Source organism: Maniola hyperantus, chromosome 15, assembly GCF_902806685.2.
Source record: "Maniola hyperantus chromosome 15, iAphHyp1.2, whole genome shotgun sequence".
Taxonomy (NCBI): Eukaryota; Metazoa; Arthropoda; class Insecta; order Lepidoptera; family Nymphalidae; genus Maniola; species Maniola hyperantus.
In genome coordinates, this window is record NC_048550.1 from 2,309,386 (window position 1) to 2,334,524 (window position 25,139).

Here is a 25,139-nt window from a genome sequence, read left to right on the forward strand (position 1 = left end):
ATAATTTGTTTTTGATGTACTTAGTCAAATACCCAATAATTGCATACCTATATTTTGTCATCACAAGATAAGGAACACGTAGCTCCTGTAGTTTTAAAATTAGAACTTTAAACTTTAACAAGACTTTATCTTCCAGTAGGTATCATATTAAGTTCTGAAAAATTGTATTAAAAAATCACTTACTTTAAATTTGTTTATCCCAATCGATGGCTGGGCGTAGGGTATTCCCAAAAAGCTCGCAAATTTTCTGCCATTTGTCGAATCTCTCCAAATTCCCTGTAAACTACCTTTGGCTGTTCGTACTATGGGATCTTCGCTAGTTACTGCTGTAACTAGGAGTAAAAATAATAAAAAATTTAACGGCGCCATCTTTAGGACAAACCATGTGCGTGAAGCTGACTATGGCGATAAATTAAATTGTGCTTGAAAAAAGCTGTCCTTTTATTATCTGTGATGTCTGTAAATTTTATGTTTATACAAGTGTGATTTTCTCCGACCTTGTCTGAAAATTTTTTTCTTCTGATAAATATACCTACCTATTGTTTCTAAGGAGTAATTTACCTACCTACTAGTAAAATGTAATAATTTACTTTTAATAAAATCATTGATTATCGCACCCGCACAGCTCCCGTGCTATCCCGCACAGGGTTAGGGCGGTAGCTATGAGTGTGTGGGGCGTCCCCACCACGATTGCCATCTCAACCAGTCGCGTACTATGATGTGCAGATCAATACATCATTCATTCAACTGAACACCCTAAAAGGTACTCATAAAATAAAATATTTTATATTGTCATTTTAACTTTTATTTTCATATCTAAAAGGCATTTTTTTTTGGTAAGTAGGTAGATATTTTTATTTTCTCCATTTCTGAAATTTTGGATAACAAAGCTCATGAGAGGCGTTACTTTATGACAACCACCACTTAGGTATCTTTAGGCTATAGGTACAGAATATGATTTTATCAAATTATTAAAGTTCATCTTTTTTGTTGACGCGGTAGTTTTCATTCTCGTTTAAGCCGAGGCTGTCCCAGAAGGCTTTGTGTCCGAAGTCTGCGCTGGACTTCATCTCCATGTTCTTAGGTCCAGCTATCTCCAGGTAGTCCAGTTCAGGTTGTCCCGGTTTGACTGTCAACCATTCGGGACCGTTCCGTAGTTTTGGGACTCTGGGAACAAAATAAATTAGCACGCGTTAATAGACAATTTTTACCCATGAATAGTTATGTTTATTCAAGGTCTAGCCACTAATTTTTGGCTTTGAGCGTAAGGCGGCGCGGTGAGAAACGGAAAAAAATTCTAAGCATCAAGCAACGCTTGGTGCCTGGCTCCGTTTGTGTCGCTCCTGTTAGTGATGCTCCACATTCATCTATGACCCGTATAGGCGATTGTGGAGCGTCACAGTTTTGCACTTACGGACTAAAGTTCATGAGTAGGCGGCTAAAATAGTACCAATACGTATGGTTTGGGGTTTGGCTCTTCCGTGATAATGTGTTTCCTACCAATTACAACCCGGGTATCTTTTAAACAAGAGTGAATAGGCATCTTCTAGGTAAACGCGTCCCATCTTAGGCCACATTATCACTTTCCATCAGGTGTGATTGTGGTCAAGCGTATAAAAATAAAATACTGTTAGCAATTATTTGGTATAGCTAACCAATAGCCGGAGAGAGATTAAAGTACGAGGCATGGGGCTGAATACCGCCAATATTCCAACTTCAGGCTAGTCTGATTTTTTTTTAGGAAAACCTAATATCCACTGTTTCTGGCCTAACCTGGCATTCAAATCCAGCACCTCATCATTTGCAGTCGAATATGCTAGCCACTAAACCAACGAGGCACTTGGAAGCGCAAAATAAACTTTAGTCTTATGCAACTCAACTGTGTTGACGGTAAAGTTTTAACCGTAATCGTAGGGTAACCTTAACAGCACGTCATGTAATTTAAAATTTAAATAAAAATAGCTAGCAAACGAGCAGGCGGGTAACCTGATGTTAAGTGATTACCGCCGCCCATGAACATTTCCAGCAGCAGAGGAGCCGCGAATAAGTTGCCTGCCTTTCAGGAATTTGTTGGTGTTGAATAACCCCTTAACTAGACCTTAATTGGACCTTAGTAGGGATTAGGGAGTCAAACCTACCCAGTGCTAGCGTAGTTGTAAATCATATCTAGAAGCTCTTCCCTCATCTGTATATCTTCAGGCTTTATAGCGTCTGGCAGGTGTTTGAGGACTAGCAGAGTATCATCTGAATGGGTGACACCTGAAATAATAGGCACATTATTATTCCGCTTTGATGTATTAATCATCATCATTATCATTTCAACTCATCACCGGCCTCAGTACTCAAACTGTACGGATCTCCTCTTAGAATAAGAAGCAGTTTCACGTCACCCTTGAAGACATTATATAGACAGACGTGCAGGTTCTCTCACTATATTTTCCATTAGCGTAGAAGTAAGATTGTAATATTTAATTTAAGCTTATCAGTTAAAACGCACAATATAATTTTTCCTAATTTCGAAAAGTTAGAGTAAAGCGTTTGAACAGTATAAATTTTTTATCTTATTGACTTTGCTGATCGCAAATAAATAAGACAAGTCCAAGGTCACATAATCTACTTAGGGTATACATATAATAATAATCATCTTTATTTCAGATATTCCATCCATTTTGTTAGTAATAAAATTAATTGCTTATGACTATGTTAGTAAGTAGACTGTTTTATGAACAATTTTATTTGTCTAGGAATCTACCAGCCATGGCCATCAGACACTGAGAGTACATGTGAAAACCAACCCAATAAATGTATTATCTAGTTTTTCAGATAAGGTTTTCAGAATACCGTTGGAACTACCTCGGATTCTGTTCATCACTGAAGCTGCTCTTTTTCTCATGATTGCATAAAAATCGTCGGTATAAGCCTCCGCAAGCATCAGCGACGCACTGCGGAACCTCGGCAGCCCCATCAGCACTCTGAATCCATTATTGTATTGGATATTATGGTCTAAGCCCTTATATTATATGCAGATGGTCTGTTGTGGACTGACGACAAACTGTGCAGTAGGCATAAGTATGTGTTTTAGTACTGTCGTGAAGGTGTTAATACGATCGGACATGCGATCGGCAGATGTGATCCACTCCAAACTGCATTTTAGTTGAGTTGCACTCAAAATGCAAGCAGTGTATTTTTAGGTAGTTTTTTTTTTGGTTTAAACAAAGAATAATTGATATTTAAGCCTTGATTATGACTAATATAAGTTGCTAGTATAATTTAAAAATATTTATACAAATGGCACACTGAAAATAAATTTTGAGCTCATTGAATAAGGTAATTTATCCATTTTACTATGGTCTGTGTTTTACCAATTACATAATAGGCCATAATATTACTGTCCCCAAAACTTAGATTCATAAGTACGTGAAAACTAAGCTTCATAATTTTAAAAATAATATGTCCTTGAACGTGGTATTAATTATATTGTTATTAAAGATTCGTAAATGATAAGCGAAGTTGCAAATTAGTTGTTATTCAAGATTATAACTCGGTATATCGAAATGTGTTTATTCAGTTGTAACTGTGTTGGTACGGAACACATAAACGGGGAAAGTAAACTAATTAGTAATTACACTTACCATAATCGATGTCATTTTTGGCCATTACATTGGAGAAGCTGTATTGCCAGCGGTATGAGAAGCGGTACACGTAGGTCGGTTGAAGGGACTTTTGGGCGTGAATTTGAGCTAGTTTGCCGACGTGCACCGTAAACAAACGGTCTCCGAGGGCCTAAAGGAGAACAAGAAATTTAGAACAACCGTCAAAGTTGAAAACTTTCATAAAATCTGCTGAGTTCATCAGCAATGAGTTAGTTCATTAAGAGGCTTAAAATAATGCATACCTATTGCATGAGGAGATCCGTAGGAGAACTAGAGTAACCGACATAGCTCAACGGGTTGCGAAGCTGAAATGGCAATGGGCAGGGCACATAGTTCGTACAACCGATAGACGTTGGCGTCCCAAGGTGCTGGAATGGCGACCTCGCACCGGAAGACGTAGTGTTGGAAGACTCCCCACTAGGTGGATGGACGACATCAGATGAGTCGCAGGGAGCCGCTGGACCAGCGACCGCTGGTGGTAAAAGTGAATAATGCAATCTCTTGCGTACTTGAACAAGTTCTGCAAATGTCTCCTGTCCGACTGGTCTGCCCTTTAAGTACTCCTGTTTGATTTTTTCAGCGACAACACCACGCTGGTCAACAGGTAAAGTGTCGTTGTACTCGAAGATGAAGCTGGCCAGCTGTTCCCATCTTGATTCCAGTTCGGGTAAGATCTTGGGGTCTGCTTGGTAAGCTGTAGAAGATGGGCATATTATTATCTAGCAGTTTTCATGTCAATTATTGCACTGAATAGATATGTTGGTAACTGGGTGGAAAACTTTTTAGAGGAGGAATTTGGCCTTTTTCTGTGTCTCAAGATCATGAAGCTTCTGTTCTGGTTATTATCTTTCACATCTCTATATATAAAAATGAATCACTGAATGTGTTGCTAAGCACAAATCATACCATAAAATTTAAGTGTTAATGGAGGGGTTCCGGGAAGGCAAAACAATTGAGTGACGTGTTAGGCGGTACCTACGAAGTTCGCCGGGTCAGCTCTATTATTGATAAATATCTTGAACTGAAAAATCTGCGGAAGCCTAAATCAGAGCCGCTCTCTTACTTAATTATGGAATTAGGTATGGTGGCATTATGGTTAGGTAACTATCGCTCCAAGAAAATACTTGTTGCCTATTTACGGCTTGCATCGTAGACCTTGGCTAGATTTTGAAAACATACTAGGCGAAATAAGTAAGTACAAATCCAAACTTTCTCGTACCTGCAGCAGGATATAATCCTTCTTCAGAAGTGACAGAGGTGATGAGCGGTACTGGCAGCATGTCACCAGCTTGACTCGCGATGTAAGGGTACTGAGTGAGGAACGGATTCTTTGTTCCTGGAGCTTCCGTTGTTGGCGTGAATATGGTGAACCAGTTGACTGTCCAGTCCTAAAATGTTTGCAGAATTTTAGGAAGCTCAAAATGAACAAATGTCTAGGCATAACGCTTAACTTTTTTTTTTTTTTTTTTTTTTTTTAGTTATGTTTTAACGCTTAACTATAAATAGGTTCCTGCGGTAGTGGAGCGATGCGGGAGGGGTATGATGTGGGGTGCCAGCAGTGGCGTGCAGGTCATAGAGGCATAAATGCACTGCTTACCCCAGTTGAATAGCTCAATGCATATTTTTCAGTGACCTGCCAGTAAACAGGCTCTTACTTAAGTAGTGCCTACCCTGGCCTCAAACCCTGTGCACGCCACTGGGTGCCAGCCAGGTAACTTCCCAGTGTGCCTTGGTGCTGCTGGTCCCCTTTGGATGCATCGGGCATCCGATGGGAAGAACAGTATTCAGGCCGGTGCACCCCGGTAACATGGCTAATAATCTCTCTTAGGGGATATTGTTAGCCATGGCTAATGGCCTGGCAGGGGGGAGGTTTCTTCGCGTGTCCCTCTGACTAGCAGAGGGCGCAGTGGACGAGGTGGAGGATGGGACGCGGGCGACGTGCGCGGAGTCTGCAGTTGTCGCCCGTTGGGTCCCTGGGTCTGGAGGCACACGCACTCGGTGCGCCTCAGACGTGCGGTGTGGGGACAAATAAAAAAGGATAAAAAAAAGGGGTATGATGATGTGAATGTGACCCGAGAGCTCAGTGATTCGTAAGCTTGGGCTAACTGTCATCCCTCTCGCACCGCTCCACTACCGCACTACCTACTCTCAGTTAAAGTACTTGTCACTATACTAAGCCTCAATATGACAAGTGAAAAGTAACCGTTTACACGTTGCTTGGAGCCAGTAAAAGTTATTAGTGACCAGACATTCGAAATGGAGCGACGCCGCCTGATTTTGCGCAGTGTGTTTAAGCAATATTCAAACATTATTATTTCAAGCATGATCGAAGAGCTTGAAAGACAAATATTAAAAAGAAAACGTTTGTGGATAAGACAGTGGTTACTGCGCAGAGATGAACGGGACCATTCTATTCTGCCAACTTGTCACTAACTAACTTGTCGAGCTGTTTACACACGGTCAGCAAGCGACAAGTGCTTAGTAAATCGTGGTGGGGGTATCGACTTGTCGCTTAGTAAATAGGATCGTTTTCTATTCACTTGCACTATTCACAAATACTAATACTAAGCACTAATCAGCGTGTTTACACACGAGGACTTAGTATTAGTGACAAGTACTAAGCGCTTAGCTACGAAACCCGTGTTAAACCGCCCATTATGCGCTATAGCTACAATTGCGAACTTTTTTTGTTACAATAATATGGAGAACAGAAATCAGAAATCAATAGAAACTCAACCATTATGAACTAATATCGTTAAGCCATCAATGGATAAAGTAGTGAATTAGAAAAGTGTGGAATACAATACGAAGAAAAGAAATGTTTTCAGGCAAAATAAGGCATTTTGTGCTAATCATTTCTGGTCGTGGAATAAACAGAGGAAAATATTGCTGTCAATTTAGATAATCAGACTTTCATAAATTTACCGATTCGGATAACCGAGTTTCTACTTTAGTTCTAAAAATACCTACTGCCTTAGAAATTGTGCGGATCATAAATTCCCAATTCTAACAAATTAACCAAAAAATAAATAAAATAACAACAACAAACTAAAAAGATTTTGTCCACTTAATGTCATTAACTTATTTTAGTAATTAGTATTACGTACAAAACGAAAAAAAAACGACCAAATGCAAGTCGGACTAGCACATGATATCGAAAATTAAAACATTTTGAAATTTGTTGTTATAGCGGCAATAGTCAGGCTGTGAAAATTTGAACTCTCTACCTATTATGGTGCATGAGATACAAACCACTGACAGATAGACAGACAGACAGATGGACAGCGGAGGCTTAGCAATAGGGTCCCGTTGGCACCCTTTGGGTACGGAACCCTCAAAATAAAAAACTTACTTGAAACATCTGAACTTGGGCATTGACTATAACTTCTCCAGGTCTGGTCTTCAGACACTCAGCCATATCGCGAGTGTTGGCGGTGGAACAACCGACAATTGCGGCAAGAGCTTTGGCCTTTTCCACAGGTTTAATGGCATGTGTCCACGATGCAAACGCTGCACCGCTGAACGCAATTCCTCGATGGAATGTACCTGGGAAGTTCACAAACGGATTTAAAAAGTTCTGACACGCATACAACGTGGATCAGCAGAAACCCTGGATAGGAGATATATTATATGATAACTTCTAGATATTTTTTTTAGAGTTTGCTATTTGACATACGTGATGCGAGACTCTGTTTTTCATGAGAAAAGTTGGAGCAGTAGAGCATTTAAGTCTGACCAGCTTAGTTCTGGTCTTACAAGCAGTTGAGTGCTTTTATATCCTTGTTTTCTTTTTAAATGTGACGTTTAATATGATAACCTTGAAGAGCGTAGATAAATAACTAAAGTTTGGTACCTTTTGAAAGTGGTGACAGATAATGGTAGTGCACACTAGCACCGCCAGCAGAACAGCCGGTGAGTGTGATACTGTCAGGATTGCCGCCAAACATGATGATGTTATCGCGAATCCACTTCAAGGCGAAGGACTGATCCTTTAGACCAGCATTGCCTGGTATCTGATCATCACCTGTGCTTAGGAAACCTGTAAAACAAAGATATGTTTACGTCTTTGAAACTGCGATTCCAAAAGTGATATTTTTTCATCTCAAAGCGAGCAAACTGGCATTTGCAGCACCAGAGAAATCCAAAATGCGTTGCCAGGTTTTGAGGAAGTCATTTCCAATTCAATCCAATCCATCAGTCTGTTTGCGTCCACTGCTGGAGATAGGCTTTTCCAAGAGCGCGCCACCAAACACGGTCCTCCACCTTCCTCATCCACCAGCTCCCCACCACCTTCTTCAGGTCATCGGTCCAGCGGGCTGGAGGTCGTTCCACACTGCGCTTACCGATACGCGGTCTCCACTTCAGAACTCGCCTGCCCCATCGGCCGTCGGTTCTGCGACAGACATGACCTGCCCATTGCCATTTACTCACCCAATAAAATAATGACCTCCTAGCAAATTTTGGGGGCTGATTTTTTATTTAAATACTTGTGGCCGGAAAAACAGGTTGTCTTTCTCTGCAGATCACATGCATTTTGACAAAGATGGTAGTAGTTGGTACTAAGTAGCTTAATCTAATATTTTTTTGTAGAACCGAATCAACAGCATTGCAATAAGCTTACCTAGTGGTCCCAAACGATAGTTTAGTGTGACGTAGACTATATCTCTGTCCATCAAGTGGGCACCATCATATATTCCTCCAGCTCCAAACATGAAGGCTCCACCGGGGATGAAGACTACCACAGGTAACAGGGCATCAGCTTTTGGTTTTGGTGTTTGGATGTTTACGTAAAGACAGTCTTCGCTGCCTGAAAAAACAAGTAAACGCTAGATGGTTAGGCAAATGGACAACAGCGAACGTTAGTTGAATGCAATGGATGCAATGTTGGACCAAAGTATTTCTTCTGCAACACAAGTCTTGAATTTTGGAAGACCTTTTTCTTCCTAATATTTATAGATACGTTAATCTGAAGTATAAATTATTTCAAACTGAGATGATTGCTTATTTTTAGCTAGGTGTGAACAATAGCTAGTAGTTCTCTCCCTTTTATTTTTCTTGTCAAATGTTATTTTAGTCTATCTTCTATCTATATATCGTCTATTTTATACAGGTATATAAAAGGAAAAGCTGTCTGACTGAGTGACTGATCTATTAACGCACAGCTCAAACTACTGGAAGGATCGGGCTGTTTGGCATACAGATATTGTCGCGACGAACGTCGCGAAATAGTTAATTGTACAAAATATAAATAGTAATCATCGTAAAATTAAATCATCCAATTATAATATCTAATTACAATAACGAGCAAAACGAGATAAGAAGGAGAGGAATCCAGAGCCGGACGCTTAAAATACTATGGTAAGTTGTCTGTGACTTTACTCTATGGGTCTAATGGTCTATACTTGAAACGCGACGCCGACTGTCTGTGGTCGAAGCCTTAAACCACGGCGCCCACCATTTTGTTAACTGACTGGATCCGAGCACGGCAGCCTCGCCTCACAGCACGCCCACCGTCATCAGTTCGGTGCCTCGCATCCTGTATTATTACTCGTAAGTGGCTAACTATAAGTAACTATATTTGATTGCCATTAATTGTGTGCATAAGGAACGTTTCCATGTAGCCTACGTCGAGAGTCGTAAGGGCCCTTTATTGGCAGGCCTTAGTCGGAATAGTAAATCGTCAGCGTCGGGAGCCATTGGGACCCTTGTTGGCAGGACTTGGCTGGGAGAAAGTAATCCGTCAGTATCGAGAGTCGTAGGGGCCCTCGGGTGGCAGGCCTTAGCGTCGAACCGCTAACTCTCGATACAGATGACGAGACCAGCTAGCTCTCGACGTCAGTGACGACCCCGGCTAACTCTCGGCGTAAGTAGCAAGCAAAGGTGTGGCACTTTGAGCCGGCACGAATAGCCAGTTACCTGACCGAAACGCGGTAGGTCAATGGGACCCAATTATAATCCTAATGGCTAGGCTAATGATGGAACCGTTCCTCCTTTAATTTAGCGCTAGTCAGCACTGGTCTTCCCCGCTTAGCGGCGAGGAAGACAGTAGCCCCGGCAGATTTCGTCTAGGCGAAATCTGCCCGTCCCATATATGTATTACAGAGTGCGAGGCAGTGGATTCTGTCCTATGCGACGGGGAGGAAGGCCGCTTCCTCGCCCGTCGCCTCAGTGCCGCGGAGACGGCGCATTAACCTGGTGTCGCACGCGCAAGCAGACTGCGCATCGAGCAAGGGTGAGTGCATAATCAAACATTCACAAACTAGCCTTCGTGACGTCTCTGGTTTCAACCCTCAAACCCGGGCGGCAAGCCGAGTCTAACTAAGCATGAACAGGAGGCGTCACGACATGGTGGAGGTGCTGAGGATCTGATAAATCAGTAAATGAGCTTTCAGCAAAAAATGCTAAAAGAAAGAGGGTTGTCAAATAAGTTGTGAATGTTATTATGCACTGACCTAAATCAGACATGTCTCGACAAGTCTCGACACGTATAGAGCGGCAAAGACCATTAGACCTTAATAGGTTATTTTCATGTCTTGTTTTCTCGTAGCTATGTGATTTGTTCTGAATATGATTATTCTTAAGCGTGAATGACCTACCTACCTACACATGAAAATTATTTTTCCTACTATTGAGTTTTGATACCTACCTACAGGTGATGAATAATTCTACTTATAACTAACACTTTAAACTCTAATACCTACTTTAAATAAGCAAAGTTATGTTGCATTTCACTGATGATTTTAACGTTTTTTTAGAATAGTTTTAATATAAATACCTACAATACATTGTAGTGAATAGTGACAAATGTTCAATAGTTAATAAAATAAAGGATAGGTACCTACCTAATGTGAAGAATAAAGGAGGATGCTGTGCGCATAGTCCTATAATAGAATAAAGGAAACCGAAAATTAAGAATAACCTCATTCTCTGTTAAAGTCTAATTGTAAAGATGCGACGGTATTACCAACGTTCTGAATTATTATATTCACAATAAAGTGACACTGTTATTGCAGTTTAGTGGAATAATTATTATAATTATGTTGATCCATGTGGGACTAAATCAATTAAAATAAAAGTTTGAGCTCGCATCAACATTCTGACAAATTAAGATTATTATAATATCATATTCAACTGAGACTTAAAGATGAGTCAATTTCAAAAGTATCCTAGTAAGAAAGAAAATCAATTCTAAAGGTTATCGTTTCTTGTATAACAGTTATAAATGTGAAAAAACCCTTGGTTTCGGTGCGCAAGAAATTCTTTTTTTTTTCACAAATTTTATGAATGAAACAGTGAAGTGATATGGACATTAACAATAAACGATAGGTACCTAGAGCAGTCACCTGCGATAGTACACTGACCTTTGCCGGTGCATTCACACTGGACTTGCTAGAACGGTTAAATAGTTACACACATACCTACCCGACTTGAGATTGCTATGATCATACAATTTTGATACGAAGGGGTCAATCATTGAATGCTTATGCTGAATGGTCACACAGTGTGTGTGCCCACGCATACCTAGTAACTGAGATGATTAAATACTAAAATTGAGACCCGGTTTAGCAATGCGAACCTTAGGCATGAAATAAAAGCCAGTAGAATGTACAGAGATTTAAGAATATTTGTAGAAGTTTATTGAATAGAGGTATAATGCTACTCTATTTTACTACATTCTATATCTTGTTGCAAGGGTAGGCATAACCCTTCTAGCATGTTAGTGGAATTGTGTACACATCTGTGGGCAGATGACTGACAATTATTGATAAGGTCGTTGTCACACTATGACGACAGGGCCGGACTATGAAATTGATTTATGATAAAGTCGGTTACTTACTTTATCCGCGATACTAATTAATTTCATTCTACAACAACAACGGTACAAAATTATTTCGTTATAACTAGTCGTTGAAATTTATTTGATAAATTATTTGATGAATATATGAGATTTATAGAACAAGGGTCACCATGAATATTCAAACCATAGGACATTGATGTAACACAACAACTAAATAGAAGTTTTAAATGAACTTTAAAGTGAAATAAATGAAAGATGAACGATCATTTGAAAAATAGATCTACGATACTGACACAGATAAATAAAATTAAAAAAAAAAAAAAAATTTTTTTTTGTTTTGGCCAATCCGCTTCCTTTCTTTTTCTCTCGCTTTTCTCCTAAGCGGTGCTATTTCATTTATAGAGAGACGAGCCACGAAGTTCCCGGTCACAACGAAGACATCAACTAAAATTCTAAAAACCTTAAACAACTAACCCGTTTTAAGGAAACTTTTATCTACTAATATTTCGAACATACCGACAAGATGGATCAAAGTCTCTTGGCGATATTGCACTCAATGAAAACAAAATTACAAAATTTATCAACCAACGCATCTCAAATAATAGAAACTCTTGATGATCCAACCACTCAATCTCCAACGATTATACAAGAAGCAGAAATTATTTCTTCGAAATTACAAACTTTGTTAAATAGATTGAGCTCCGAATTAACCAATTACTTTCGATTAAGCAACGATCCTGCGCCTGATGACATATCCGAGATATCTACAGTACAATTAGAAGCCGAAGATATATTGTGTGAACTTAAAGTCAAAATTAAAGAAAAGACTAAAGTAATTGAACGAGAAAATCAAGTCAACAGGGATACGAATCCGAATCTAAACAGCCGGCTACCGAAGCTGAGTTTACCGGAATTCGACGGCGATATCCTGCAATGGTCAACATTTTGGGATCAATTCAGCTCAAATATTGACAAACGAAACTTAACCGATGTTGACAAGCTATTGTATTTAAAAGCTTCATTGAAAGGTGAAGCGAAGAAGATCGTGGAAGGCTTAGAGACAACAAACAAGAATTACAGTATAGCACTAGTGACATTAAAAAATCGATATGGAAAGGAAAACCACATAATTGATGCACACTACTCAGCGCTGTATCGTGTCAAGGCTTCCACCGCAATGAATGTCACGGAGGTGAGACAAACACTGAACGAGATCGAACGACATCTTAGGGTGCTTAAATCGCTGGGCGAGGACATAAACCACAACCATCTACGTTTCCTAATCATGGAAAAATTCCCGCAAGAAATCATTTACGAAATGAAAATGAAAATAAACACCGAGTCCATCGAGGAGATAAGGAAATGCCTCGAAGTCATTATCACGGCTAGGGAAGACGCAGAGAGAGTTATCCAGGGAAAATCTGAAGACAATTACACTACCCAATCTCTACACGCGAATGCATCCGACGACAATAATATGAAATTAAAATCCAAAGGGCCAACAAGTAAAGAAATGTCCACAAAGAAACAAGATAAAAATCGGGGACTATTTCAAGGTCGTCAGGGAAGTTTTAGGAAACAATTCAAAAGAAAATGGGAAGAGGCAGTAGGAAACCAAGAAAGGCAACACGAAAAGAAAAGAAAACTTCACTGCATCTTCTGTCAGGAGAACCATTTTAACGATCAATGCAAAGCCTTTACAAGGTTACGAGAAAGGAAAAATAAATTAATTAACCGATGCTACGCATGTCTTCGCATAGGACATACCGTAAAGATATGTGAGAGAAAAATAAAATGTGCACACTGTAACGAGATTGGATCTCACAATCGGGCACTTTGTCCTAAAAATCTACAAAAGGAGAGTGAAACAACTAATAAATAAATAAAAATAATAAATAAGAATGTAAATAATAAATAAGAAGAATAATAATAAATGATTATATAAATAATAAGAATACAAACGAATCAACTAATAATTTAATGCAATTAGATACCAAGGATACTACTATACTTCAAACAGCAGTTGTGAACGCGAAATCTGAAAAGGAAGAACATCCTGTTCATTACTTGCATCATTGTGTCCATCAGAAGGAGAAAACCATCAGAATTATATACCGACTCCAAAAAAGCGTTTAAACAAATGTCTATGAACTTAAGGGAGTGGAGTTCTAATTCTTATGAATTTATGACACAAATCCCAGACTCGTCAAAGGAAATCCGTGTTAAGATATTAGGACTTGATTGGGATTTAAAGGAAGATCTACTTCAATTGAGATACAAGATCGACTCTAATGCGAACAATAAACGGGAAGTATTGAGAGTGATCGCTTCAATCTACGATCCTTGCGGATTTGTTGCACCACATAATATCCTACCTGCTAAATTATTTAAGAAGTCGTCTTATAAAATTTATTCGGAACTTTCTTTCTGCAAAAGTAACACATAAATTTCTTTGGACCGATAGCCAAATTGTAATCGGATGGTGCAAGTCTTCTAAACTTTTTCCACCATTCGTAGCAAGGAGAATCCAAGAAATTAAATGAAACAAAGAATTGATCATAAGATATGTTCCCTCAGAGCTAAATCCAGCAGATGTAGCAACAAAACCTTACAGCGCTTGTGAAGATAAAGCGAAATAATTAGCTGGATCTCAATATTTGTTACAAGCATCTGATACATTGCCACAAAGGGCAACGAATAGTGATCCCTTTTTGTTTCGGGAGGCTCTTCCGAATGATAATGAAGATGAGGAAGTTGAAATGAATGAAACTATTTCTGTAATATAGAATAAACGAAAAGGAACAAGAACATTATAAAAACACTGTCTTAAGGATCGCGAACTATCTACAGTAACGAAGGAAATTGAAGCCGTGGTAAACACACGTCCACTAACCCATATAGATGCCGAGCTGGATCATATATTGAAACCAGCTGATTTCTTGGTTGTAGGAAAATGTATAACAGTAGAGAATACCCGGAAGGAACCTTTAGCAGAAGGAACCGTTACAAAAAGGGAACTAGTTAAAGGTTGGAAAAGAGCTCTTAAAATCCAAGAAGAATTTAGAGAAATGTTTTCTAATCGTTACCTTCTCAGCCTTCGAGAAAGATACCAGCATTCACATAGGGATCCAAGAGTCACTTCGAAATTAGAACCTCAAGAAGGACAAATAGTCCAGATAAAGGGGGAACATCCTAATCGGGAAAGCTGGCGAGTTAGGAAAATAACAAAACTTATGAAGGGGAAGGATGGATTTAGCAGAACAGCGAAAGTAAAAGTAGATAATAGCGAATATATTAGATCCATTTCACACTTATATCCACTGGAAATGGACGAACAAGAAGCTCACGCTCTAGCTGACAAACCTAGACCAAGTTACAACTATATACCTTCCGAACGCATAACAAGAGAAGTGCACGAAGAAACCACTGGAGAAACCAGTGAGATACGTAGTGGTGAAATCGATGCACCTGAAAAGGAAAATGATCACACCATACAAGACCATAATGAGACGATGTTAGAGGATCAACTTCTGCCAGAGGAGATTACTAACGAAAACGAAGTAGACCTTTCTTCCGAGGAGCCAAGACCCAAGAGAGAAGCGGCTGTCAGGGCCCTCAAGAAGATTAAGGAGTGGACGCAGAATCTTATCGTCTTATTGTAACTTCCGTTGTTGGGGAGTGTCGCGACGAACGTCGCGAAATAGTTAATTGTACAAAATATAAATAGTAATCATCGTAAAATTAAATCATCCAATTATAATATCTAATTACAATAACGAGCAAAACGAGATAAGAAGGAGAGGAATCCAGAGCCGGACGCTTAAAATACTATGGTAAGTTGTCTGTGACTTTACTCTATGGGTCTAATGGTCTATACTTGAAACGCGACGCCGACTGTCTGTGGTCGAAGCCTTAAACCACGGCGCCCACCATTTTGTTAACTGACTGGATCCGAGCACGGCAGCCTCGCCTCACAGCACGCCCACCGTCATCAGTTCGGTGCCTCGCATCCTGTATTATTACTCGTAAGTGGCTAACTATAAGTAACTATATTTGATTGCCATTAATTGTGTGCATAAGGAACGTTTCCATGTAGCCTACGTCGAGAGTCGTAAGGGCCCTTTATTGGCAGGCCTTAGTCGGAATAGTAAATCGTCAGCGTCGGGAGCCATTGGGACCCTTGTTGGCAGGACTTGGCTGGGAGAAAGTAATCCGTCAGTATCGAGAGTCGTAGGGGCCCTCGGGTGGCAGGCCTTAGCGTCGAACCGCTAACTCTCGATACAGATGACGAGACCAGCTAGCTCTCGACGTCAGTGACGACCCCGGCTAACTCTCGGCGTAAGTAGCAAGCAAAGGTGTGGCACTTTGAGCCGGCACGAATAGCCAGTTACCTGACCGAAACGCGGTAGGTCAATGGGACCCAATTATAATCCTAATGGCTAGGCTAATGATGGAACCGTTCCTCCTTTAATTTAGCGCTAGTCAGCACTGGTCTTCCCCGCTTAGCGGCGAGGAAGACAGTAGCCCCGGCAGATTTCGTCTAGGCGAAATCTGCCCGTCCCATATATGTATTACAGAGTGCGAGGCAGTGGATTCTGTCCTATGCGACGGGGAGGAAGGCCGCTTCCTCGCCCGTCGCCTCAGTGCCGCGGAGACGGCGCATTAACCTGGTGTCGCACGCGCAAGCAGACTGCGCATCGAGCAAGGGTGAGTGCATAATCAAACATTCACAAACTAGCCTTCGTGACGTCTCTGGTTTCAACCCTCAAACCCGGGCGGCAAGCCGAGTCTAACTAAGCATGAACAGGAGGCGTCACGACAGATATTTTGGCGTAGCCATCCGCTAAGAAAGGATTTTTGAAAATTCAATCCCTACGGAGGTAAAATAGGAGTTTAAAATTTTCGTAGTTCACGGGGACGAAGTCGCAGGGATAACCTAGTATAATAATTAAAAAGGAAACGCTTACTGACTGATCTATCAACGCACGGCTAAAACTACTCGACGGTTCGGACTGAAAGGCATGCAGATAGCTATCATGACAAGTTAAATTATTATGAAAAGTTATGTAAAGTTATGAATAATTAGGAATTATGAGAAGTTACCTACCTATGATTCCGTTGTCGGCGGGATTGTACTGAAGACAGGGAGAGAGAACCCTTGTGGCGTCCCATTCTCCTGGCCAGGGCTTTGCGGCTTGTGGCTCCTAGAAAAACAGCTTGCCTTTTATACCTGAGTTACTATAAATTGTACTTTATCAGTGAGCACTCAGCAGCTTTTGTACGCGCTGTACACCAGCGACATTCCCAGATCCCCTCATGTTCATATAGCCCAGTTCGCGGATGACACCGCTCTATACAGCTCCGACTTAAACTACCGGAACGTTAAAGCTCGACTCCAAAAGGCAGTCAGTAGCCTAGGCCACTGGTTCCGCCTTTGGAGGATAGAGGTTAACCCGGAGAAAAGCGCAGCAGTGCTCTTTCAAAAGTCCAAAAGGAAATCACAATACAAACTTCGACAGACTGAAATAACTCTTTACGACCGCCCCATTCCCTGGCAAACTAATACCAAGTACTTGGGTGTAACCTTTGATGACAAGATGAGCTTCGCCGCGCACATTCGTAGAGTCCGCAAGAACGCAGCGTATGTGCTCTCCCGTCTTTACCCCATGATTTGCGCAAAGAGCAAAATGTCACTTCGACATAAAGTCACGCTATACAAAACGTGCATCCGCCCAATAATGTCTTATGCCTGTGTTGCATTTGCACACCTGCCGCCCTCCTCTCTCAAACCTCTCCAAGTCCTACAGAATAAGTTTATGCGTACGGCCACTGGCTCCCCGTGGTACATGCGCAACGTGGACCTCCACAGAGACCTCCAACTCCCGACAATAGCTCATTACTTTAAACAGCTTTCCAAAAATTATTTTGAGAAAGCCATTAGACACCCCAACCCCCTAATAGTTGAGGCAGCGACTTACACCCCTGACCGAAACGACCCCCCAGATAAAAGACGCCCTAAGCACGTCCTTAACGACCCCGACGATCAAATCATGACCGACAATGCACCCTATCTCGTAGGGCTACACAATTCAACCTCATCACAGCGTCTTCGCCGGCGAAGACGAGGTCCCCGATTTCTAACGTCACCCGGACGTGGGCTCACGCCACGGCCTCGGGGGCGTACGGACTAACCAACAAAACCGACAACTCCACCCATCCCAACGTCATCCTAAGCCGTGGTCCGAGCCTCACAGGAGGCGCCCTTAGGAGGACGTTGCCCCCCGACCTCTCGAATTATTTCTTCGAGCCCTAGGGCTCACCCCCAGGCGGAGCTTCGCGCTCGCCAACCCCCCCGGTGACGCTGTAGCGGCCAATAGGGCCTACGCAGCATAGTCAATCCGAAACAACACACAAAAAACGAGCACTCAGCAGTACGCGCAGGTTTAGATGGCAATCGGGGTATGAGGCGGGGGACGCCCCGCACACCCGTACGTCACCCGCGCTGTCCCGCACTGGGTTAGCGCGAGGGCTGTGCGGGTGTGCGGAGCGTCCCCAACCCGATTGCTATCTCGACCTGTCGCGCACTTTATACTTATCTTGGGATTTTTCAGATTATATTTTTGGAGATATTTTAATGCTATTGCAAATAATATATTTACTACTTTGTATTTAGATAAAAGTAGATAACAAAAAACATGATCAAAAACTTTTGTGGTAGTAGGTATAGGTAACGTGATATTATTTATTTGTAAATAAATGATTGAAGTATTTAGGTGCTTATTTATTACAGTTTATCAGTAGGTATACAACTGTATTAATTAATAATAGCTAGTTACTAATGTAAATAAACTCTTATCTCTAATAATATTATAAGTTATCGTGTTGACCCCAGCCACGTCACCTCCAACTATTTTAAAAAGCGCTGAACTCACTGAGAGTACAATACAATAATGCATTCAGAATGCTGCTGGGGCTGCCGAGGGGCTGTAGCGCTAGTGGAATGTTCACGGAGGCCAGGACTGATGGCTTTCATGCCATCATCCGTAAAAAGATGGCCTCCCTCCTACAGCGTCTTCGTAGCAGTTCCAACAGCATTCTGGGTGCAATTAAAGAGAGGATAGGCTGCCCAATAATTAAGCATTGGGTGGCTGTGGCCACCGGGCGCCTAGAGCTGCCACGTTAGGCCACTTTATTTAATCAGTAAGCACTAACATTACTAACATAACTATAAGGAAATATTGTTACTAACATACTAACTTTAGTAAATATATAGTTGTAAATTTTAATTATGGACTAGAAATGGTCTGAAATAAAAGATTATTTATTTATTTATTTATTTATTTATCTTCGTCTTATATTTTCAAGGTTCAGTAACCCATGAAATAAACATACGCCCTTTTTTCGCGAGGAAACTCCGCCATGGATACCACCGGCCACGGGGAGCACTGTGGTTATGTCAGAATCCTACGGTTAAAAACCTCACGAAGTTCCACCCCTCCGCTGACGACGGAGCATAAGGGACCGACAACAGCTCGTTACTCCGCCAGCAGTACCCGTAGTACAAGATTTTACGTCTCACCAAACGAAACCAAATTCGAGAGTCGAAATACTTCCGCGTTACAGTAAAATGGACCTAAACAGCCTTGAATTGAAGTCAAATATTCAATACCACTGATTTTAATTTCGCAATGTTTCCGCTTGGAGCGCTGGTTGTAGAAGTGTAGACAAACTTGAGCTTTAAAACAAGGCGTTTAAGATCCAGTTTACTGTAACGCGGAAGTATTTCGACTCTCGAATTTGGTTTGGTTTGGTGAGACGTAAAATCTTGTACCTACTACGGGTACAGATGTGACTGACTAATTGACTTACTTCATTAGCGGTTGCCCAAAGGCGTCAAGGTTTTTGTTTCAGATACAAGTTAGCCCTTAACTGCAATCTCACCTAAGGTGGTAAGTTATCATGCAGTCTAAGAAGCGGGCTAACCTGGATAGGGTATGGCATGGTTTTATTACACAAATACCCCTTTGGTTTCTACACGGCAACATACCGGAACGCTAAATCGCGCCGTGCGGCTTTGCCGGTATACATAATCGCATCACGTTGACGGACATTTAGTATTATTCAAACAACGGTGGCTTACCCACCAAAACAAATAAATCGCAACGGTCCATGAATAAAATCATAACTTACTCGGAATCTATATTTTCCAATCGGCGGCCGTGCGTAGGGTATTCCCAAAAAGCTTGCAAAACTTCTGCCATTTGTCGACACTCTCCAGGCTCCCTGTAAAATACCGTTGGCCACCCGCACTTTGGGACCTTGGGCACTTTGACTTCTTACTATGGCAATTAACAGAAAAAATGAAAACAGTTTCAAAAACGCCATCTTGAAATGAAAATCTGTGCGCATGCGCCGGTCCCTGACGCCAGATTGAAAGTCTATGTCTACGCTGGTGCCTTTTATAATCTCTGTTCTGAGGCACTTAGTTATATTATATTAGTTCGAATAGGTAGGTAGGTAGCTATTATTCAGGGTTCTAATCATAGATAATATATTAACAAATATTATCTCTGGTTCTAATGATACCGGTTTCATACTAACGATGACTGTTGAATTTTTTATAATTCAAGTTATCTATTTGAAGGTTGACGAACCGCCAACAAGCTTATTTTTATTTAAATTAATAACCTACTGGACTAAGAGCCAGCGCGTGCGAGACCTTCGCTATTTTATACAATCTAAAAGTTTCTTAGAAGTGTCTTCTTGTCCAAAATTCCTCATTGCTTGAAGACCAGACTTCCAACACTTTCCAGACTTTGCCAGTGATGACATATGGATCCGAGACAGGGTCGCTAACTATGGGCCTCATAAGAAAGCTCAGAGTCACTCAGCGGGCGATGGAGAGAGCTATGCTTGGAGTTTGTCTACGTGATCAAATCAGAAATGAGGAGTTCCGTAGGAGAACTAGACTGACCGACATAGCTCAACGGGTTGCGAAGCTGAAGTGGCAATGGGCAGGGCACATAGTTCGTACAACCGATAGACGTTGGGGTCCCAAGGTGCTGGAATGGTGACCTCGCACCAGAAGACGCGGCGTTGGAAGACTCCCATTAGGGGGCATTAAAGTGTCGCAAGGAGCCGCTGTAGATTCAGGCGGCGCAAGACCGAGGCGTGTGGAAGTCCCTACAAGAGACCTATGTCTAGCAGTGGACGTCTATTGGTTGATGATGATGATGAAAAGTTTCTCTGTTGATTGTTTTCAATACTGGGAGGAACGTTTGTTTGGATCATGGTGGCTTTGGGAGATAACAGGTAATAAAGGTGTTAAAGTTTAAAAGTTTAAGAGTGTCTGACAGGGGGTTGCCACGACAGTGTCTGGCAATGCTTGACGTGATTTCTAATACTATTCCGAAGAAAATATAAATAAATTAGACTTTATATATTTTAGCGTAAATTTTTTAACACCTTTATTACCTGTTATCTCCCAAAGCCACCATGATCCAAACAAACGTTCCGCCCAGTGTTAGGGACAATACGCAGATAAACTTTTAGCTTTTATAGAACAACGAAGGTCTGGCACGCGCTGGCTCTCTCTCTACTCACGTCTTGACATTGTGATCTCATCTCAAGGTTAGAGAACTCACTCTTACAATTGGGGCCGATTCTCTTGTACACAATCTCTAAACTAAACTAAATTAACAGGTCTAAATCTAGTTCCATCCTTTTCCGCAAGCAACATTATGAAAGGGATAGCAATACATTTAGGCGTGACATTTTAGTTTGTTTATTGTGTACAATGGAATTAGCCACAATATTATTCAATGTATTCTACGAACTTCGGCTTTCCGAAAGGTTGTATTGGCTCTATTAATGTGATACGTCTTGTAAGAGCAGTCTCATGATCCTACCATGTTTAAAACGTTTCTATAAGTGAACACCCACTTTGAATTGAGCAGGAACGGGTATTCGTCTTGTCCGACCAAATCAATCAATCAATCATCAATACTTATAATACAACTGTAACAAATTCTGTACATTGAAGATATTTTGAAAATATTTTTTCGAGGGCACTCTATAATCGATACTGAACCCAAAACTGTAATTTTTTTCATTTTTGTCTGTCTGTCTGTCTGTTTGTCTATCTGTCTGTCTGTCTGTCTGTCTGTATCACGGCCGCGCCTCACGCTGAAACTACTGAATGGATTCCAATGAAACTTGGTACGATTTGAGGTCATACTATGAGGAAGAATATAGGATACTTTTTATCCCGAAATTCAGCATGGTTCCCGTAGGAGAGGCGATGAAAGTTAAAATGTATACTGAGTTGTAATTCATTAACGCCTAGTCCGATTTCATTCATTCTTTTTTTGTTAGAAAGGGGATATTTTAAAGATTGTTCCGTAAATATTTCAAGGTCATCGGTTTTTAACCGACTGTCAAAAAGGAGGTGGTTCTTTTTTCTACATCGATTTTTTCGAGGTTTCTGGACCGATTTGCAATTTTTTTTTTAAATCAACAAAAAAGTTTTCGTGGTGGTCACATAAAAAATTCTGGATTCAACACCTTAATACTGATGCTGCAGGGTTACTGCCCGCCTGAGTTATCAAGATTCAGGAAGTGTTCATAGTGACACTCCCAGTCCGAAATACTCCACCCGAGCGAAGCCGGGGCGGGTCAGCTAGTATTTGTTATGTCGATAAATTCATTTGGAATTTTGTCAGATATCTTTTCGACAACGCGAGCTTGAATCGAATATTTAGAGCGATTATCAAAGCGTGAATGCAGCGTGATACGCGTTTGACCTTGAACTTGTAGTTCTGAGAGGCCAAGCCCTTGTATAACTGAAGTAGACCCGTTAATTTTTAAGTTTAAGCGATCACAACACGATTTAGTTATGATATGACACATAGAACCACTGTCTAATAATACTCTCATAGTACAGCGTTCCCCGTTATTATTAAATACATAAACAACGGCTGTAGGTAACAAAATCGTATGCTTATTCGAGTAAGGAGCGCGGGCGTTCAATAAAGTTTCAAAAGGCGGTCGTGCTACGAAAGATTGCGCTTGCACCGGAGCACTCGGAGCACGACTCGGAGTGCGCGGCGCGGGCGGTTCCGACGGTCTATCGTAAACCGTAGCGTGCACGGCCGATTTCTGAGAAGCGGCGCGAGCGGTTTCGATTTGAGTTGGTGCTTGGGTCGCGGGTTCGATTCCTGCGTGTAATTTGGAATGGTGAGACGCCCCACAGAAGCATCTAATTCTACTTCTGCAACTTTCTAGACTATGAAATCCTATACAATTTAGACACAAGTTATTGTCTTTGACAAATTGCACCCTAAATATAGGATCACGCTCCATAAACTTATTACATCTAAACAGCGGATGTATACTGCTATCTGTAGCACAGTAAGGGCATTTAGGGAAATTTTGAGGTGATGCGCAAAATTGGGTCGTCTGCGGCTTTTCCGAATGATAATTATTTTTTACGTGAAATGAACTGGCGGTAGGTTTAAAATTATTAGCGCGTTTAGTTTGCGGTGAGCTGCTAACCTTTGGACTTTGTTTATAGGTAGATACTGACGTACTGCGTAGCGTATATATTTTACTTTGTTCTTTTACGAACTGTACCAAGGAATCGAAAGATGGTATCTTTTCGTGGCGAAAACTCTGTTCGAATAGCGTAACTGTTTCTTTGTCGAGTTTACTTAGAGCGATATGCGTGAAAATAAAATCTGCTAAGTCCTTTATTTCTAGACGCTTTAAGGCAGCCTGAGCGGAACAAAACTGGTCAATGAATGAATCTAGCGAACTTTGGGAGGCAGTTTGAATGCTTTTAAATTTTAAAACCTCTTCAAAATACATTGACGCCAATGTTCTTTTGTCTTCGTATTTTTCACTCAAAGATTTCCACCATATTTTTGGTCCTTCTCCCTCGAATTACCATCCTTTATTCCCGCTGTTCCCGCTATATAAGTACAATATTATTCCGCTATCCATTTTGATCCATAATTTCATAAATTACGCAGTTAGGTATTGACACCACGCATCATTCGCTCACGCTACACGTACACAGTTAAAGATGGCCGACAAAAAGGATTTAGAAATCGAGCTCAAAATACTAGAAGCGAAGCAACAAAGCTTTTACAAACATATTCAAGGTTTATACGACTTAAGTAAGGACCTCACCAACGACTTAAGCCTTAAAAAATAAATATTTTATATTGTTTCGAGTGTGTAGGCATAAGATTTGTACAGTAAAAATGGCGTAAACACTGGTGACGAATTCAAGCAGTACGTTCAACTGTTTTCCAAAAAGTTTAAGAGAGATTGCATTGCAGCCAAGTCAAAATATATCCAGGCAAAAATTAAAAACAGCTCCAATGTAGTAAAAACTACCTGGAAAATAGTTAACGAAGAAACAGGAAGAGTGACACATAAAACTTGTAATTTTGAACAAAAATATCATGACAAGTTGATTACGTCAGACCCCGAGGTTGCAACCGTTTTCGAGACCTTCTTTACAGATATTCCTGTTTCTACTACAAAATCATTGAACTCTTCACCAGCCACCGCTCTCTCACTATTGGAGGATAACGTGCCTGAATGTAATAAAATGTTTGAATTCAGTCACGTTAGTTGCTCTGACGTTATCAAAGCTTTTAAATTAATACAAAAAACAAAAATACCAAACTTATTCTAGAACATAAAAATTACAAATCGAAAATAAATTAATTAATAATAAGAAAACAAATGATCTGTGGGGCATTTCCGTTAACGTTGTGAAATCATTAATTGACATTGTTGCACCCGAGTTAGCATTAATATTCAATACTTGTGTTGACTGTGGTGAGTTTCCCGACTTAATGAAACATAGTAAAATAATTCCATTATTTAAATCAGGTAGTACTAGTGACCCCACTAACTTCAGACCGATATCTGTACTACCCACTTTTAGTAAAATCTTTGAAAAATTAATTTTAACTCAACTGCTTAATTTTTTCAACATTATTGATTTATTTCACACCAAACAGTTTGGTTTTACACGGGGTCGCTCAACAACCGATGCTGGTGTTGAGTTAATACTAAATATATTTGAAGCCTGGGAGGAATCACGTGATGCGCTTGGCGTTTTCTGTGATTTATCCAAGGCTTTCGACTGCGTTGATCATGAAACATTGGTCGCGAAATTGCACCATTATGGAATTAGGGGTGCAGCATTGGAATTGATGAGTTCTTACCAAAATGATAGAATACAAAGGGTAGACGTGAATGGAATCGATCTCCCGGATCCGTTGTAAAAATGGGGGTGCCACAAGGTTCCATCTTAGGACCTTTTCTGTTCCTCATTTACATCAATGACCTTCCTTACCTCGCTAAGGACAATTACGAGATAGTCTTGTTTGCTGATGATACATCACTTTTATTTAAAATCAATCGATACTTAACAACTTTTGATGAAGTAAACAATTCTCTCACCAAGGTAGTACAGTGGTTCGAAGCTAATAACCTGCTTCTCAACGGGAAAAAGACAAAGTGTATTAAATTCACTTTACCAAATGTTAAGCAGGTGAAAACCACTGTGCAACTTAATAATGAGGAATTAGATTTAGTGGATACCGCTATTTTTCTTGGAATAACGTTAGATGCAAAACTTCAATGGGGCTCTCATATAAATAACTTATCGA

The 25,139-nt window shown here is 40.7% G+C and overlaps 2 protein-coding genes and 1 long non-coding RNA gene across 3 annotated transcripts; 2 read left to right on the plus strand and 1 right to left on the minus strand.

The window, feature by feature from the left end:
* Positions 1-808: 808 nt before the first annotated feature.
* On the minus strand, positions 809-19,898 carry LOC117989260 (venom carboxylesterase-6-like). Its single transcript, XM_069503556.1, has 10 exons — positions 19,642-19,898; positions 16,559-16,655; positions 8,275-8,460; positions 7,507-7,692; positions 7,006-7,199; positions 4,873-5,041; positions 4,163-4,347; positions 3,633-3,783; positions 2,139-2,259; positions 809-1,167 (listed from the first exon to the last, which is right to left on the minus strand). The coding sequence occupies exons 1-10, from the start codon at positions 19,858-19,860 to the stop codon at positions 972-974; spliced, it is 1,704 nt and encodes a 567-aa protein (XP_069359657.1). The 5' UTR covers positions 19,861-19,898; the 3' UTR covers positions 809-971.
* LOC138403302 (putative leucine-rich repeat-containing protein DDB_G0290503) lies at positions 9,106-15,113 on the plus strand. The gene is made up of 4 exons (XM_069503309.1): positions 9,106-9,203; positions 11,854-13,155; positions 13,540-13,762; positions 14,283-15,113. The coding sequence occupies exons 2-4, from the start codon at positions 11,975-11,977 to the stop codon at positions 15,111-15,113; spliced, it is 2,235 nt and encodes a 744-aa protein (XP_069359410.1). The 5' UTR covers positions 9,106-9,203; positions 11,854-11,974.
* Positions 15,367-16,158, plus strand: LOC138403359 (uncharacterized). The gene is made up of 2 exons (XR_011237628.1): positions 15,367-15,476; positions 16,029-16,158. It is a non-coding gene; the product is annotated as an uncharacterized lncRNA (long non-coding RNA).
* Positions 19,899-25,139: the final 5,241 nt, after the last annotated feature.